At 33.1% G+C, this 17,794-nt stretch overlaps 1 protein-coding gene across 1 annotated transcript; it reads right to left on the bottom strand.

The window, feature by feature from the left end:
- Positions 1–13,916: 13,916 nt before the first annotated feature.
- Positions 13,917–14,837, bottom strand: NEET (2 iron, 2 sulfur cluster binding protein). Its single transcript, XM_079027187.1, has 2 exons — positions 14,472–14,837; positions 13,917–14,199 (listed from the first exon to the last, which is right to left on the bottom strand). Exons 1-2 carry the CDS (start codon positions 14,705–14,707, stop codon positions 14,100–14,102), a joined length of 336 nt encoding a protein of 111 aa, XP_078883313.1. The 5' UTR covers positions 14,708–14,837; the 3' UTR covers positions 13,917–14,099.
- Between the last annotated feature and the right edge of the window lie 2,957 nt (positions 14,838–17,794).

Here is a 17,794-nt window from a genome sequence, read left to right as displayed (position 1 = left end):
TCAACCCCTGACGGACTCTACTCGCCGAGTCAACCCGATGACTCGCCGAGTCCCCATGCTCAGAACTTTCCCCAATCCGCGACTCAACTCGCCGAGTCACCCCGAGACTCGCCGAGTCCAACAACTCTGAGTCCTTTCACACTCGACTCACCGAGTCATCCCTTGACCCACTAATTCACGTCTCAACCAGAAGAAAGGATAGGACCTCACGACCAGACTCGTCGAGTTCAAGAACAGACTCGCCGAGTCCAAGGCTATCTTCAACCTACTCGCCGAGTTCTAGACCATCTTCAAGCAACTCGTCGAGTACACCCTTGTGACTCGTCGAGTGCATCTAGATCTCATTCCAAACAGAACCTTCCAGGGCATGCAATTGATCTAAAACGTAGATCTAGCCTCCTACAACCCATCCATCACGTAAAGTGGCGAACTTTACGTGAATCCAAAGAGATCTAGTCATTTTACACTTTAGGGTTTGGGTTTGGGACAAGATAGCTTCACCAATCACTTATCAACAGGGACTTTATGCATTTTTGGATCATCACTACTCCAGATCTGAGGTAGCATCCTCAGATCCGTCTTCCAATCCCGAAATAACTCATGAAATACTCCAAAAACCCCAAAATAACCACCATGGATGACAATAAGGGAAAAAGGGCTCAAGACAGAGGATTCTTACCCCAAAGATGAGCCTAAACTGATGTAGACTTCAGATCCACAAGCCCTCTTGGTGCTATCCTCGAATTCCTCCAACTTCTCTTCACAAATTCCTTCTTCCAAGCTTCAATCCTCTCAATAATGGAGTTTCTCACGATTAGGGTTTCCTCTGGAACACTCAGGGGAAATAGAGGCTGAAAAGAAGGCATATCATTCTTTAAATAGGGTGCAAACCCCGAAGATTAGGGTTTTCTTCACCCAGCACCATCTCGTCGAGTCCAGCCGCCGACTCGCCGAGTTGGCCACTTAACACGCGACCAGAATCGTGACTCTACTCGCCGAGTCCACCCATGGACTCGCCGAGTTGCCCTTATACATTTTCACTTTGAACCCTGAACTTGCACTCCTGAACTCGGGATGTTACACAAAATATGATAAGAATTTATCAAAGCATTTCTTTAAAGAAACACATTTTCATTAAATAACAAAATATCGGGATGTCATGTTCCGTTACAGACCAAAAACATAAACAATATAAATTAGACCTTACAACAGTTATTTATAACTACAGATATATAATCCAAAATCTCTCGTCAAGTCCACCAACTTATACTCTTGTGTCATTACCTGTAATGCAAAGAAAACTGAGTGGGTCAGACTTGGGAGCCTGGTGAGCATATAGGGTTTTCAACCCACAATAATATAATTAATATATTCAATCATCAATAAATAAATCAATCAATCAATCCAAATTACTCATTCCCATTATCTCCTTTATTTCTTAAGGATTTACCCTAAGAATCAACTATCCTTTATCCATTTATTCCTAAGGATTGACCTAAGGAATTGACATAAAGTCCACCACTGCCATGGTCCTCAAATTACAACCGGTAAACACTTAGTTCAACATACTTAACGAACACCTAGTTCTAACACTCCTAGTGAACACTTAATTCAAAACATCTGGTGAATACTTAGTTCTAAAACACTTAGTGAACACACTCAGTTCAACAATACCAAGTGAACACATCTAGTTCAAAAATACTTAATGAACACATTGAGTTCAAAAATACCAAGTGAACACATAGAGTTCAAAAATACCTAATGGACACGTTGAGTTCAAACACCAACTGAACACATAGAGTTCAAAAATACCTAACGAACACATAGATTTCAAAAACACCAAGTGAACAAATAGAGTTCAAAAATACCAAATGAACACGTTGAGTTCAAAAACACTTATTATTTCGTCTCACATCAACTATTTCATCTACCCATGTTTTACCCAACATATTTGAAGATGCAAACACATATACAATTTAAATCTTTTAAAACCTATATAAAACATTAATTTAACATCCATCTCAAGTAAACAAACAATGTATAAGCACACAACACGTACTTCATAGCAAATACTTCATATCTATGTGTTAGAAGAAAGTAACTACACACTCACACCAAACATATACTTAAAACATTCAAACAATACTTGTATTAAAATCGTGTTTATGAAAGGGACTATACACTCACACCAAACATATACTTAATACATTCAAACAATACTTGTATTAAAATCTTGTTTATGAAAGGGACTATACACTCTCACCAAACATATACTTAATACATTCAAACAATACTTGTATTAAAATCATGTTTATGAAAGGGACTATACACTCACTTGATAAGGCGATGATCAGACAACACCTCATCTCTTAAAATAATATTTTCCGATGAAACCGGGACGTTTTCTCCAAAACCGAGGCTTCACACGGACAAAGTTTCTTCTTGAAAACTATTTTTCTCTGGATCTTCGGGGCTTCGGGACTTGCTTCGGGTCTCAGGATGATACAGGGGCTCCGGGGGTATAAATTACCATAAGAAAGAGATATAAAGGAGGGGGGGGGGGGGGAATATTGAGCAACAAAACCGGAGGTCTCGCATCATATTTATAAGGCTGAACTTCGGGGTTACGCTGGGCGTAACCAAAGATTATGTGGGGCGTAACCTGCTGTCGACATGTACGCTGGGCGTACCCTTTGGATAAGATCGGATGAGTCACCAATTCGGATATTATCCGAATATATAATAAAATTTATAAATTTTAATTATTTAAAAATTTCATAAAATCATAACTTTCTCATACGAGCTCCGTTTTTGACGTTCTTTATATCCACGCGTAGGCGAGTCTATGCTCTACAACTTTCATTTGGACTCCGTCGGATAATTTTGATTTTATTTTTATTATATTATTTTTAGTAGGCCGGGACAGGAAAACTCCGTTAGAAATTCATAACTTCTTCATCTGACGTTTGTTTTCGTCTGTCTTTTCACCATTGGACTACTATCGACGAGATCTTCGATTCTCGTTTAGATTGTTTCGGCTAAAAATCAATCGATCTAAAATTCGAGTTTCGGGCTGCATGCTGCTCAGTTGAAACTTAGAAAAATCATAATTTCCTCATACGAAGTCAGATTTGGACGTTATTTTTATGCACACTCTCGGTTTAACGAACTCTACAACATTTGTTTAGATCGCTAAGGCTAAAAAGCATTTTATCGTAAATTCACTTTTTACGTCACACAACGTCGTGCCGTTTCTGTTGCGAAACTTTGATAGACCATAACGTCTTGGTTATAACTCGGATTTCGGCATTCTTTATATGTCCGGAATCCTTGTCACGACCACTATAACTTAGATAAGATTATTCATTCTAATAATCTTCTAACAAAAAGTCATTTTTGACGCTTATCGTCTCTAAATTGACTAGTCCGGATCTACGGGCGTTACATAATAGTCTATGTTAATTTTTGGTTTGTCTCAAAGTAATAGCCTTCTTCTACAAATAAATATATCTTTTACCAAAATACCCATCATTATTAGTTAACCTACCATGAAATTAAATGCAACAAAATGATGGAATTAAATGGAACAAAAGGGTACAATTGTCATTTCATTTAATAAAGTTAGTGACGATTAATGTTTTCTTAATCTGTGTGTTTTTTATCCGTGAACAATAATTTTGTGATTGAGGGAGTATGATTAAAAAACGAAAAGAAAGGTTTTTTTTTTAGTTCTAAAAAATAAGGGATATCACAGCGAAGTATGGTGCAATATAGCCAAAGCCATTAAAAGCCTCCCTGAATTTGACATCAATTATCAAGAACTCTTTACTTTAACCCCTGGATCGAATGCGAATATTATATTCTGGAAAGATAGATGGTGTGGCCAAATAACGCTACAAGAACGATTTCCCCGGTTATACGAGTTAGAAATGGTGAAAGTTTGCTTCGTTTCAGATAGGATATCTATCTGAGGCTTTACATGGAAATGGAAATCAAAAAATCTGGAGGCCGAGACTATGGTTGATCTTGTTAATTTACAACTCTTGCTGCAGGATGTCAATATCGATCATTCATAAAAAGGATTTCGTTTCAGTTTAAACCCCGATGGTAGATACTCGGTCAATACACTGTGCAAGAAGATTGATTCCACAACTACTCTCTCTAATGGACCGAAAATCATTTGGTCGAAAGCAATCCCATTAAAATTCTGATGTTATGTGGAAAACATCTTTGGGTAGAATTCCGGTGGCTGCCAATCTGGCAAGCAAGGGTATTATGGTACAATCAACTTCATGTTCCTTATGTAGTACTGCTCTCGAGACTGTCGAACACTTGTTAACCAGATGCCCAATGGGGATGGAGGCTAAGGATTGGATCCTAAAATGGTATGAAATACATGTCACTCACTTCGATAGTGTGAATGAATTTCTCAATTTCACGGCTACTAGGGGGAATTGTCTAGGGAAAAAAGGGATAGTTATTGTGATGTTCTATGGCCTTTTATGGTTCATTTAGAAGGCAAGAAATAATAATATTTTTAAGGCGTTAAATACCAATCCTGCAAAAATTGTTGATGAGGTTATTACCCAATCATTTACTTGGTTCAAATATAGAACCTCAAAGGTGTGTGTAGATGGATTGAGTGGAGTATCTCTCCTTTTTGTTAGATCTATATATTGTTTTTTGCTTTTCTTCTTTTTGTTAGATCTATATATTGCCACATCATATTTTTACTTTCCACCTAAACTTTATCTTATAGACATATACATTTGGATTTTAGAAAAATAAAATAAAACAAAAACAATCGAAAAAGAACAAATCAAAGTGTTGATTAAAAAAAGAACCAATCAACGGGCTCTTCTTCTCTTCTCCTCTTTCTCTTTTCTGTCGCCAAGTAACTTAACTAGCGACCATAAAAGAAGCGACAAGCGAGGGAATTAGCGCCTCGGTAAGTAGTGCTGGCAAGGTCATGGTGCGGGAGTTGGCGATGGAGCTCGCGAGCCACTCTGTGTAGCGTTAGGGCAAAGCCAAATTTACTCTCATTATATTTTCAGTTAGAACAATAAAGTAACATTTGCTTTTTTTTTGGACCCTACCGTATTCATGAAAGGGTTTAGAATCAAAACTTTTACACTAAAGTTCTATCAACTTAACATCCAAAATGGAGTATATTAAAAAAAAACAAACAAAACAGACACACAACGTGTGTAATAAGGAATTCACACGACACAATGCACACACGTTTGTAATATTTTTCTCACTTCTTTATTAAGATAAAGACTAACTCTAGATGTTCATATCAATGTATTTTACGATCAATAAGTGCGGTACATCGTAATATTTTTTGGACATGAGGGTGTGGTGTTGATAGTTGTTTTCTATTTTAAAATATAAGCTTACTTTGTATCAAATATATCAAGAAATTATCAATTTGTAATGTGCATTTATTTTCTAATAACAAACAAATCATAATTTGACACAGACATAAGACATTACAACAAAAGGCAAAAACACTTCAAATGTTCGAAATATGTCCAGTGTCGATGCACATGGAACTAACTACACTTACACACGATGTGACCCATATTGTTTCATATGAACCACAACATCTTTTTGATGAACTTTCACAATCCAAGTAACTTGGTCCTACATTATTACAAATAGACCTTACGGCAGGATAACTAAAGCTATATAAATGTGTACAACGAATTTAGATACAAAAATTATCCATAAATGGTATGTGAAGTGTTAACAAGCTTTTAAGAGATTTTTGTTTTTAAGAAAAAAAATTCAAATTATAGAAGAAATTTCAGTTGTAAATACAAAGTTAATTTTTAGTTTTAACTTTTACATTTCGTCATTCTATCACTTCCATGTCTTTCAAAGGCTTACGGTTATATTTTCCGAACATTTCCACATAAAATAAAAACTACAACTTTCAGTTTCCAGCTATAAATTACTAATTTCCAACGTTCAACGAACAACTAATTTATCAAACATATTTTTAACCTTGCAACTTCTTACCCGCAACCATAAGTATATAAATATTTTATTAAGTTTTATATTAGAAACAAGTATAACTAATTGGTAACATGTTTTGTACTAAAACTTAAATAACAAGAAATAAAACATAATCAAATATAAACATTACAAGATAAATTTGAAACTCTCTCGTTACTCCCTACCAAGATCCAAGCTTTTAACGAATAATGCAAAAATACTAGCTACAAACCTATTAAGGTATACTTTTTCATACTAGTTGCTTTATTAAACGCAATTATAAATACAATGATCTAAGAACATCCACAATGAAAGTAGTATATGAGTTGAATGTGATGATAATTAGGATTGAATAAGAGTTGAATGGAGTGTGAGTGATGACATAGAATATAGTTGAATGGAGGAGTTAAATGATCGGTGAATGATTCAATAGAAGGAATAAAGTTAGTGGCGAATCTAGAACCAAAAACCACATGGTTCCTTATGTAAATAAAACTAAAATAGTTAGGTCTTTTAGCAAAAATATGTGGGTCTTTTAGCAAAAATGAGATAGGTCTTTCATATTTTCTATATATATTTGTTGTATTTAAAAAAAAAGGTAGGTCCTAGGACCTACCTTGTTGAAGCTTAGCTACGCCCCTGAATAAAGTGATGATTGATATTAAATAGGTGTTTAATAGGTTGTGGGTGATGTTGTATAGATGTTTAATGGATGATGTGTCAATCCATTTAACTCTATAGAATTCAATGGATTGTGGATGCCCTAAACAACCAACCAAATATCTATACAAAGTGGGCTACATGCCCACACAGAGCTTAAAAATACAAGTTAAACTACACTAACACCACATAAGGATTATTAATACAACACTAACATCTCAAGAGTTTATTGGGAGGTATAGTCCAAATTTTCAAACTGGACTGAAAACTCATGGAAATAACAAGGATAAGTCATTGGTGAAGGAGTTAACATACTATGGCGATGATGGAATGTAAAGTACTTGAATTTGACCCATAACAACCTGACCTATGACGAAGTGGATGCCTATCTCTATGTTCGTTGATCTTAAACTAGATTATAACACATGTAAATAAAACCCTCATTGCCATAGTAAACAAGGGGATGTATGAAACTCATGTAACGTGTTACATAACCAACGAGTATATGTAACGACAATAAACAACGACCCCTATGATTACTCAACATCGGTACTAGATAAAGAGATAACGACATGGTGTTTGAAAGACCATAAAAGGACCCCTATGATTACTCAACATTGGTACTAGATAAAGGGATTACTCAACATCGGTACTAGATAAAGAGATAAGGACAATAATCAATGACCCCTATGATTGTATAACCTACTTTGGTCACACCGCTCTACAAAACACCAACCTGTATATTAGGTTTGTTTTTTAGGTGAATGATGGTAATTATCACCATATAATTATTATTGACTTTACTTTTTAAATTATCATCACAATATAATTATTATTTGACCAACTTTTATTATTAGTTCATTATTACATAATCAATAAATCATTATTATTTAATAATTACATTTTTTACTAACTTAATTAATATTAATAATTTTATATTTATTTTTTATTAAGATAAAAAAACAACAATAATATAGTTTTTATAATATAATAACATATATAATATTATAAAAAAATAAATTATAAATAAACTTTCGTCAACCTAATATCATTGATATTATAATTAATATTATAAGAAATAAAATCCAAACAAATCTTCATCATTTTTTTAATTTTAAATATTACATAACAAAAATCCGAGACAAAAATAAACAACAACTAATCATCTATAGTCATAAAAGATCTTTCCGTAGGTCTGGGTCGCTTATAAAATTCTAGACACGATTTATACATAGTTTGTCATTCAATTGCGGACGGGTGTTTGTGGCGGATCCATAATGCTGAAATAGGAGGCATCAGATACTCTCCTTTTAACTGTACCATCACATAATGATTGATGTATACAAGTGCAAATGTAAGAACACGATGATTTTGAAACTCACTAGGACCTCCATAGAGGGAAAATGTTACAAGGCCCACTGTGGTAAAAAATTGGACAATCTCACCAAACCTGTTGGCTATCAGGATACCTGTCTCAGGAATAAGCATATAGTGTTCTGGTGGTGTACGGATGAAATATTGATGGAATTTCCTTCAACAATGAACTATGTTCCATCGGTGCTTCCTCTTTCAAATCAAACTGGTACGACCATTGGCATGTTGGTTCCTCATTCAAGTCAAACTGGTACGAACGTTGGTCTATTGGTACCTCGTTCATGCCTATGAAGAATGAACTATGCCTAGCTGGTTCATCGTTCAAGTCAAAGAATGATGAATTATGCTTAGTCGGTTCATCGTTTAGGTCGAAGAATGATGAACTATGCCAAGTTGGTTCATCGTTCAAGTCGAAGAATGATGAACCATGCCTAGGTGGTTCCTGATTCAAGTCTGAACAACTGTATCGGTGAGGAGCTTGACTTTGATGGTAACCATGCTTCACTTTTGGGCATCCACAATTATTTTTCTTAACTGAAGGTTCATTGATCATAATTTTCGAAGGATCGATTATCTCTTCCATCTTTCTTATATAATTGTATTTGACATGATCTGGTTGATTGTTGAATTTTTCCTTCCACCTTTTCATATGATCATCAACATTAAGATTTCCATAACCCACAAATACACAAGGCTTAAAGTCAAGTGTTCTCCAAAAAATATCAATTGAATCCAACAGAATAGGTGAACCTATAGTAGAAAAGTCAAAATGTTATAAAGTGATTATACATATAAAACTTGTCAATTTAATACAATACATTTGACATACCTGCATCGACATACATCCAGGGCCGGTCCAATGGTTTTTGGTGCCCAGGGCAGGATTAACTAAAAATGCCCCTATGGGTGTAAAATATAATACAAAAAACACATACTACATAATCTTATTAAATGTAGTGAAATACATTATTTATTTATTATTTTCTTATCAATAAAAGTAAAATTTTTAACTACCCACAACTATGTTTTCTTGACAATTTCTTTGTTCTGGACAATGTGATTCAAGATTTATATTTTGCTAAATTGCTAACAATTGTTTTCATCATATCCAGATTCATTACTCCTTAGAATTGCAACTTCCATGAGGTCTGATACATCAACAACAGAAACCTGCAAATGAATACAACAAAGAACATTGTTAATATAAAATCTATAAGATTAAGTACTACTATAAGTAACATATCTCATATGTCAATTATATCATAAAAACTAGTCTGACAATAATGAAATCTCCTAAATCAAGATTCATTATCTATGTTTAACCTAATTTTCCTTTTTTGGTGTATAATTAGCTGCTTAGACTTCTTTTTTTTCAAAATCATAGAAACATTGAACAATTTATAACTCGGATCAAGCAACTACTCTTAAAATGAAGACAAATACTAATATTGAAAGAACAATGTTCCAAAAGGGTGAAATATTACTCAAAGAGGTGATGTAACAACATCATGGGGTTACCAAAATTTTGCTATGATGTTTTTAAAATGCATACTACAACTTTCCACACAGCCATATCACAATTGTCATCTATAATGACATGTAGCTTTTTCACTAAATGTTGAGTATACTGGTACTGAAAAGGAAACAGTTTTGTCAAAAAGTTGAATGATGAACACAACTAAAAAATAACTAAAACTTAAAATAGCTATTGTATTGAAGATAGTCTAACACAAAATCAATCATCCAAACTGAAAAATAAATAATGAATATTGCATCAACAACAAATAGAGTACAAACTAACAAAAGGAACAATTGTGAATCAATATTTAACATCAGTATCTACAAATATGTAAATTTCTTCCAAACCTGAACTTTGAAATACCTCAATCCCTTAATGGTCCTCGTCCTTGAGTTATCAGATGTACAAATAATTCAATCTAAAATTGGAAACCAAAGATGGGGTATTTACAATTTCACGAAGCTAATCACTAAACAAAATCAAAAATTATGAAGCCATATCTGAATCAGAATTTACAAACACTTAAAAAACTAAGTAAGCACACATCATAAAATTTTAGAACCAGAAATGGGAAACCAATGTCTGATAAACTGATAAATAAATTGATTTCTTTTACCGGTGTTGGATAACAGTGCCACATTCGAGATTTCAAAGTTTCAAAGCGATGGGGAGAATCTGATTGTGTGAATATCTGTCTTCTCATTTTATGAATTGGCGTGAAGTCTCCTTGTCTTCTGAAATTCTTGCCGCCTTCAAGATGTGCGTGCATGCACTCATGCTGCGATCCCCATATCTTGGATGCCCTGCTGGTGGACTTGGACCTTTATTTCTATTAAAATTTGGGCCGAATGATTACTAGACCTATAAGAAGTGGACTAAAACAGATGCCCCTGTTAAGTTGATGCCCTGGGCAGTGGCCCAACTTGCCCTGCACTTGGGCCGGCCCTGCATACATCGTAAGTTCGTGAGCGCATGGTAAACCAAAACATGTTCGTAGTTGACAACCACAATACTCAGGAGTTGGTACAAATCCTTTTAACCGATGGATCTCTTCTAAGTTTTTATCCAAAGCATGCTCTAAAACATGATGTTGTAGTGAATTGAATATCTCATCCTTAAATTTTGGTTTATGAATGATTATGCTCCTTGTGAAACTCTCTTTAATAGATGTGTCTTGTGACTGTACAACTGTTTGAATAACATATATGAATTTATCCAAATCATGTTTTCGAGATGCTAGGTGTTTTTTTAGCTTAGCGTGTTGGCTCTCAACTCTATTTGTTGTTGAATTTCCAAAATTGGTACTTTTTTCGGTCCACAATGATACAAATTTGTCAGGATACTTCTCCAACCAAGTATTGTAAAGATACCCAAAAACAACTAAAATGTGAAGAAAATTCAAATCAGTATGATTGAATGTATAATAGTTATTAAAGAAATTAAGAGTTTAGGATATATATTAATGATACCTAGATCTTTGGACAATAACGCTTGAAGGTCTGCATACGCTTGCATGTATGCACTCGCTGTCTGAGATTCGGCTAATTTCTTCCACATTGGATGAAGAGAACCCCAAGTCTTATCTGATTTGATACGTTTCCTACAATGTTTTGTTATATCGTTGAATATATGTCACTTACAAAGTAAATGATTACTTTGTGGAAAAACATATTCACACGCCTTCATCAACGCCAAATCTCTATCGGTGACGATGACATGAGGACAAAAAGAATCGTTAATCGTCAATTTCAAACAAGTCAATGCCCACCTGTAGTTGCTTGTTTTTTCGCTATGCATAAATGCGAAGGCTATGGAAAACGTCAGTCTCGTAGAAGTGACACCAACAATCTATAGAAATGGAAGATTATACTTGTTTGTTTTATATGTAGTATCCATCAACACCACATACGGAAATGCTTGCCACATCTGTAACGATATTGAGTGGATAAAAAACAACTCCTCTAACTCGTTAGTGCTCTCCTTTAAACGATACTCATAATTACACCCTTTAGTATGCAAAATGTGCATGACATTTTGTATCGGGCTTCTATCTTCTCGTTGAGATATTGTAAACTTATAGAGACATTGTATATAGTTTTCAGTGAAGACACGTTATTTTCATTTTGCTGCTTTATTGTTGACAAAATATCTAGTGGTTTAACATTCAGCTATGTCAAATCATGGACCAAACAAGTCTCTTTATCCGACAATCGCATTGCAAATGAATGACCCTCCATATACATTGATGGTTCGTGATTGTGATCATCACATATGACCTGTAACTTCCGACCATCTGGTGCCTTCAAATACTTTGCTATCAATTCGAATGAACAATAAAAAATTTTTGTTTCCGCACTTTTACTTCTGGATATACCACTACTATCACAAAAAAAAATACTTTAGATTTGAATCCAAAAGTCGTTGCCTTCGATCGACTGTAACATAACTTTGAGAAATTATACTTCATCGGGAGAAAAATCCGAAATATTAGCCATTTTTTCCTGCAAAATTGAAATGAAACAAAAAAAACTTAATAAAAAACTGATTAAAAAAATAATTAAAAATTAATTAAAAACTAATTTAAAAAATTAATTAAAAACTGATATCATGCTATCATATTTGAGAAAATGATTGCCATATAAAATAATTTGCATGTGAGGTGGTCCATGGTGGTTTTTTTAACCATAAAATCCATATTTACAAATGAATTTTCATGATATTTAATTAAAAAATAATTCAACCTTTTATTTTCAAACTAGAATTTTGTTTTGAAAATTGAGTGAATATGGAATCATCAAATTCAAAATTGGACGTCCATTAATTTCCGATTTCAAAATTTAAATCTATGGTTAATTTATTCATTATTATAATATTAATACTATTTGTTGGCCGATTATATTTAATGTTTCATTTAGAAATTCTTTTTATACGTACTTTTTGAAAATAAATAAAGGAATGCAGAAAGTACAAAAGATTTAAATTTAAGGTGTCTAAAATGAAATATCTTCAAATTTTAGGCGGCGGTTAATATAAAATGATAAGATATAAAAGACTTACCTTGTTCAAACCTTAGCAAAAATGTTTCAGCCGCCAAGAGTAGGAGCCAGAGATGTCCGATGTGATTTCCGGCGACGACGGTCTGTTTCACGGTGCAACGTTCATAGCCACTAGCCACTGGTCTGATGCTTCGACAGCGGACTTTCTCACGGTGCTATTTCGCTCGTTCTTTCTTTCCGGCGATCTATTGTTTTTTCTCCGGCGCAAATGATGATTGTCTCGCTTTTCTCGATCTGGTCTAGGTGGTTCACGATGGTAAATGGTGGTTCCGGCGGTCATTTCTCACGATCTCTCATTCTCTCGTTTTGTCTCCGGCGTTATTTGGTTACAGCCGGTTAGTTGTTGTCGGCAACATTTCTTTGGTTGAAGCTGATTCCGATGGTGAACATTTTTTTTAATATTGTTAATATACTGTTTAAATGATTCATTTTCTGTTTATATAAAATGTCGTGGTTTATTGGAAGTTTAAATGGATTAATGATGTTCAGTGTTCAGTATAACTATATTTTGTAGTTTGTTCATATTCTGCTAATTTAGTGTTTTTAGAAATAAAACACAGTCTTCAAAACATAAATATTGACAATATACAACATAAAAGAGAATAAATATAAATTGAATGCTCTCTATATAATACTTACCCATTATTGGATACAAATCCTTAAAATAAGAAAAAGCTGTAAAAAAAATCAGATAAAAATCAGACTAGGTTAGATTGATGTGTTTTTTGAAATAAAACGTAGTCTTCAAAACATAAATACTGACAATATACAATAAAAATGTGAATAAATCTGAAATGAATGCTTTCTATATAATACTTGTCCATTATTGGATACAAATCCTTAAAATAAGAAAAAGCTTCAAAAAAATATCAAATAAAAGTCAAACTATGTTAGATTGGTGTGTGTGATAGATTGATGTGTATAAAGAAATAGCCTAAAACAACTCATAAACATAAACCTTTACATCTTATAGATTTTGATAACTAATAATTTGCCTTTACCTTAATTAACTTTCCACGTTATCACTTATTTTGGCTTTTAATTAATTCAATACAACATTAATATATGGGCAGACATTCCATCAATCCATTGAATAGTATTGTTTAAATATGTTAATTACGAATTACTTCAAGAACTAGAACAAGGAACACCTATATTCGTATCTTGAGGGTCGACTAATGATACTAAGGATCGATATATTGAGAGAGAAGTCACTTCTTAAGCCACCATTTTCAGTATTTTCTAAAGATCATTATTGATATCCGAAAGCAAACAACATGTTTTCATTCAGATATCTGAAGCATGCATCAACTGTAATAACAAATATATTCAAAACCCAACATATTCAGATATTATGTTCTCATACTAACCAAAATCGAATTGGATACACAATACATTCATGGGCATGCTCTATATGAAAGATTACTAATCGAAGGCAATTAACCAAATAAAAACATGATCACGATTACATAAATACCATAATTTTTTTATTACTTTTTCAGCAACAGAGGCCCAACATTATCTCCGGTAGCTTTGTTGTGCTTTACATGGCTACCATCGCAAAGCGGGAAAGTCCCAGATCTCCAACACCTACAAATTATAAACAGGTAGTTTTGGAGAATTTGTATCAATTTTCAAGTTTGAGAATTCAAATTCTGTAAATAAATCCCAGCCTGTGTTAATGTGTTGTGAAGATGAAATATAACATTTAAAATTTTAGGGTATCTGTACGCTACCTCCCTAATTCCAAATTAGGAACGAGAAACTACAACAGATAAGTTGATAATAGAAGTTGAATCAGTTAATGTAATGAGATTTAACAAGCGATAATCGACGAAGAAAAAGGTGGGAATAACAGAGACCTGCAATAAGGAGTAACGGGTTTGGCGAGTTCTGTAACGACGACGGAATCGACGACTTTGTCTTCGCTTTTCCTGATTTCAGGGTTTATACCACCAACCTCTGCTTTTACCGCCACCATCCGCCGTGTGGAGTGGCTGAATTGTGTCGCAACTCCCTCGACTCTGGTGGATGTCTTGAGTGCATGCGGTGGTGATGATAAGCCGAACGGAATCCCAACTCCAATAATGCTCGCCATCAAAAGTGTCTTCTCTCTGCAGTCAGTTGGTAGAAAAGTTGGTGAAAGTTAGAGAGATATATTGAACTTGTGGAGAACACGCTCCCTATATCAAAGTTTCACAGGCGGATGTTCCTCCACCACATGATTCTTGCCTCCAAGCTTTACAAACAGATATTCCACCACCACACGATTCATGCGTTGTTTGATTTATAATCAGATAAATTTTCTTAAATTGTTTAAGGTTAATAATATTTGAAGTTAATATTTGATTTCTCTTTCTCTAATATATATGTTTTTTCTAATTACCCAATATTTCAGGAGAGTCATTTCGACTAATTCGAACAAAAAATACTTTTGAGACCGAATTTTCGGATTTCAGTTTTGGACAATAACTATTTTAGAATTTCAAAACAGATTTGAAAGCACATAAACAATTTCGAAATTTTGAGAAAAAAAAAAGCTTAAAAAAGTTATAAAAATATAACAAATGATAATCATTACGTTACAATGGCTGAGAATGAGAAATTTGATTGAAAAATATTGATATAAACACCTTGAAATTGATTACTTAATGGCCCATTTTGAAAAATTACTATTTTTCAAAACACAATAAACGTTTTATTTATAAGGGTTATTTTAATCAATATCTCTATCATTTTTCACACGGTTAGACCATCAAAACTTAATTTGTTTAGAAAAAAGTCACTAAGTTTTAGATAAAAGTTCAATCATGACAATTTTCATTTGCAAATACGGATCAAATAGGTAATTATATATTGATGGTAAAACTGAATTTTTGGCAAGATATATTACTTATTTTATTATTTATTTATTTTTAATTTTTTGTTCAAGTTATAAAAAGTTGGTAAAACACAACATTTATTGAGTTATTTTATTTTATTTTATTTTATGAATGACTTATTTTTGAACGATTTTTGGTTTTTTCAAAAAACCAAATGTTTATTGGTGGATTGTTGTTATGAAAAAAAAACTGTGGTACAAACTAAATTCAATCAATCTCAGTTATTTATTAAAATAGTTCATATGTTTATATAAAAGTTGGACTCTCAAACTAAATTATATAAACCAAATCTTACGGTATTGGTTTTCAACACACAAAAAAAATGAAAATCACATGGTTTTTTCAACAACAAAAAAAAAACTAAATCATAGAAACTAAAATTGAATGACTTTCAGAAAAAAAAATTCCGATTTGACATCCACACATATCGATATAGATTTCGGTTTATATTATAGATGAAAAATGATTACAAGTTTTGATATATTATTTTTTTTTCACAAAAAGAAGGCCTAAGTTTAATATATATATATATATATATATATATATATATATATATATATATATATATATATATATATATATATATATATATATATATATATATATATATATATATTTCCTAATTCCTACTTATATCGATTAGGGGCGTTCGTTTGGATGGATCGGTTCGATCCGATCCAATTAAGTAAATCCAAATTTATTTCGGTTTTTAAAATATGGATCCGAATAATCCAAACTAAATTCAAATCCGATCCGATTCAATTACAATTCGGTTGGATCGGTTTTTATAATTCGGTTTTCAAAAACTAAAACATTTTAAAATGACATATAATTATATTATTATCCAATTTTTATAGAAGAAGCAAAAGTTTTTTTTATTTAGTTGTGATTTAAAATTTATAAATAACTACTAAGAATGTATATTATAGTTTAATATTTAATAGATAAAAAAACTTTTGAGAGAAAATGTTTATTAATAGATGAAACTTTTTGAACTTATTTGAAAAAATAAATTATAAAATTAATAAATGGTTATAGTGATATTAAAAATAAATAAATAATAAATTGTTATTCGGTTTTTTTGGAATATTCGGTTCATATTTTGTAAACCAAAACCAATCTGAAATCCAAAATAATAATTCGGTTTTGTTGAAAATCAATCCAAAAATCTGAATATCCGAACTAAATAGTCCAATCCAAATTGTCCAATTGGACAATTCGGTTTTATCCGGATAGTGAACAACCCTAATATCGATGTGTTTTTACGATAGAACTAATCCACACCCACCTACAAGGCTACAAATTGGGATTATGGCATTTACATCTAGCTCCCAAGATTTATAAAAGAAAAGAAAAAAAGGGTAAAGAAAGTAAGGAGAAAATGTTTTTTTTTCTATTTTCTTCTACTTGCTTTAATGAAACGGAGAAACACAATTTTTTTTTTGAGTAAATTACACGAATCGTCCCTTGTGCAGGTGTCAAAATGCACGTTTAGTCCCTATTTTCAAAAATTAACTCAGACTGTCCCTCATTAGTTAAAAACCTACACGCTTCATCCCTCTAGACATAAAATGACCATTTTGCCCTTATTTATTTCTTTTTTTATTTATTTTCTATTTATCTGTTATTTATTAATTATTTATTGATTTATTTATTATTAAAAATAGTTATTATTATTACTTTATAAAAAATAAATGGGCCTAAACCCTACGCACTATGAAACTCGTCTCTACCCCCATTTCTTCTTCCGTACATCTATGATCTACCGTTACCACCCACATCGGTTGACCCCAATACTCCGACGACACCAATACAACTCCGACCACTCTAATACACCTCCGGCGACGACATCAAACCCTCACTCACCACACCCAACCCACCTTTCCCCCCTTCCTTTTCCCTTTGCGTTCTGCCCCCATGAAAACCACATCCAACAACGACCATCCTTACTTGCAGTAACTACCATGCTCTACTTCCAAAAACTGTCAATAATCAACACTCACTAAACCAAACCAAATCAAATCTGAAAAGAAGAAACTTGAAACCTGTAAAACCATAAATCTGAAAATCGAACCACAAATCGAGCGACGGTTGTGTATAAATTGAGCAGATTTGTGAGTGAGAATGTGAGAGTGTGGGCTGTAGACGGTGATGGGTGAAGAGAGAAGGTTCGCTAGAAGAAGTAACCATCGACGACAAGTTCAAATGTGGTGATGGCGGAGTTCAGCGGCACAAATAACCATTGTTATGAGAGAGAAATGCTCGCCTGAAACCTGTAGATTAGGTCAACGCCTTGCTGGGAG

The sequence above is a fragment of the Lactuca serriola genome, chromosome 2 (genome assembly GCF_051521515.1).
Source record: "Lactuca serriola cultivar US96UC23 chromosome 2, Lser_US96UC23_V15, whole genome shotgun sequence".
NCBI classification, from domain to species: Eukaryota; Viridiplantae; Streptophyta; class Magnoliopsida; order Asterales; family Asteraceae; genus Lactuca; species Lactuca serriola.
This window is presented reverse-complemented; position numbering and strand designations above follow the sequence as displayed.

Bases quoted from the DNA above. Each gene is read 5' to 3' on its own strand.
- NEET (XM_079027187.1), bottom strand. From the start codon at position 14,707: ATGGCGAGCATTATTGGAGTTGGGATTCCGTTCGGCTTATCATCACCA. The intron at 14,200-14,471 runs GTCTCTGTTATT...TATAATTTGTAG, and splicing joins CCCGTTACTCCTTATTGCAG to GTGTTGGAGATCTGGGACTT.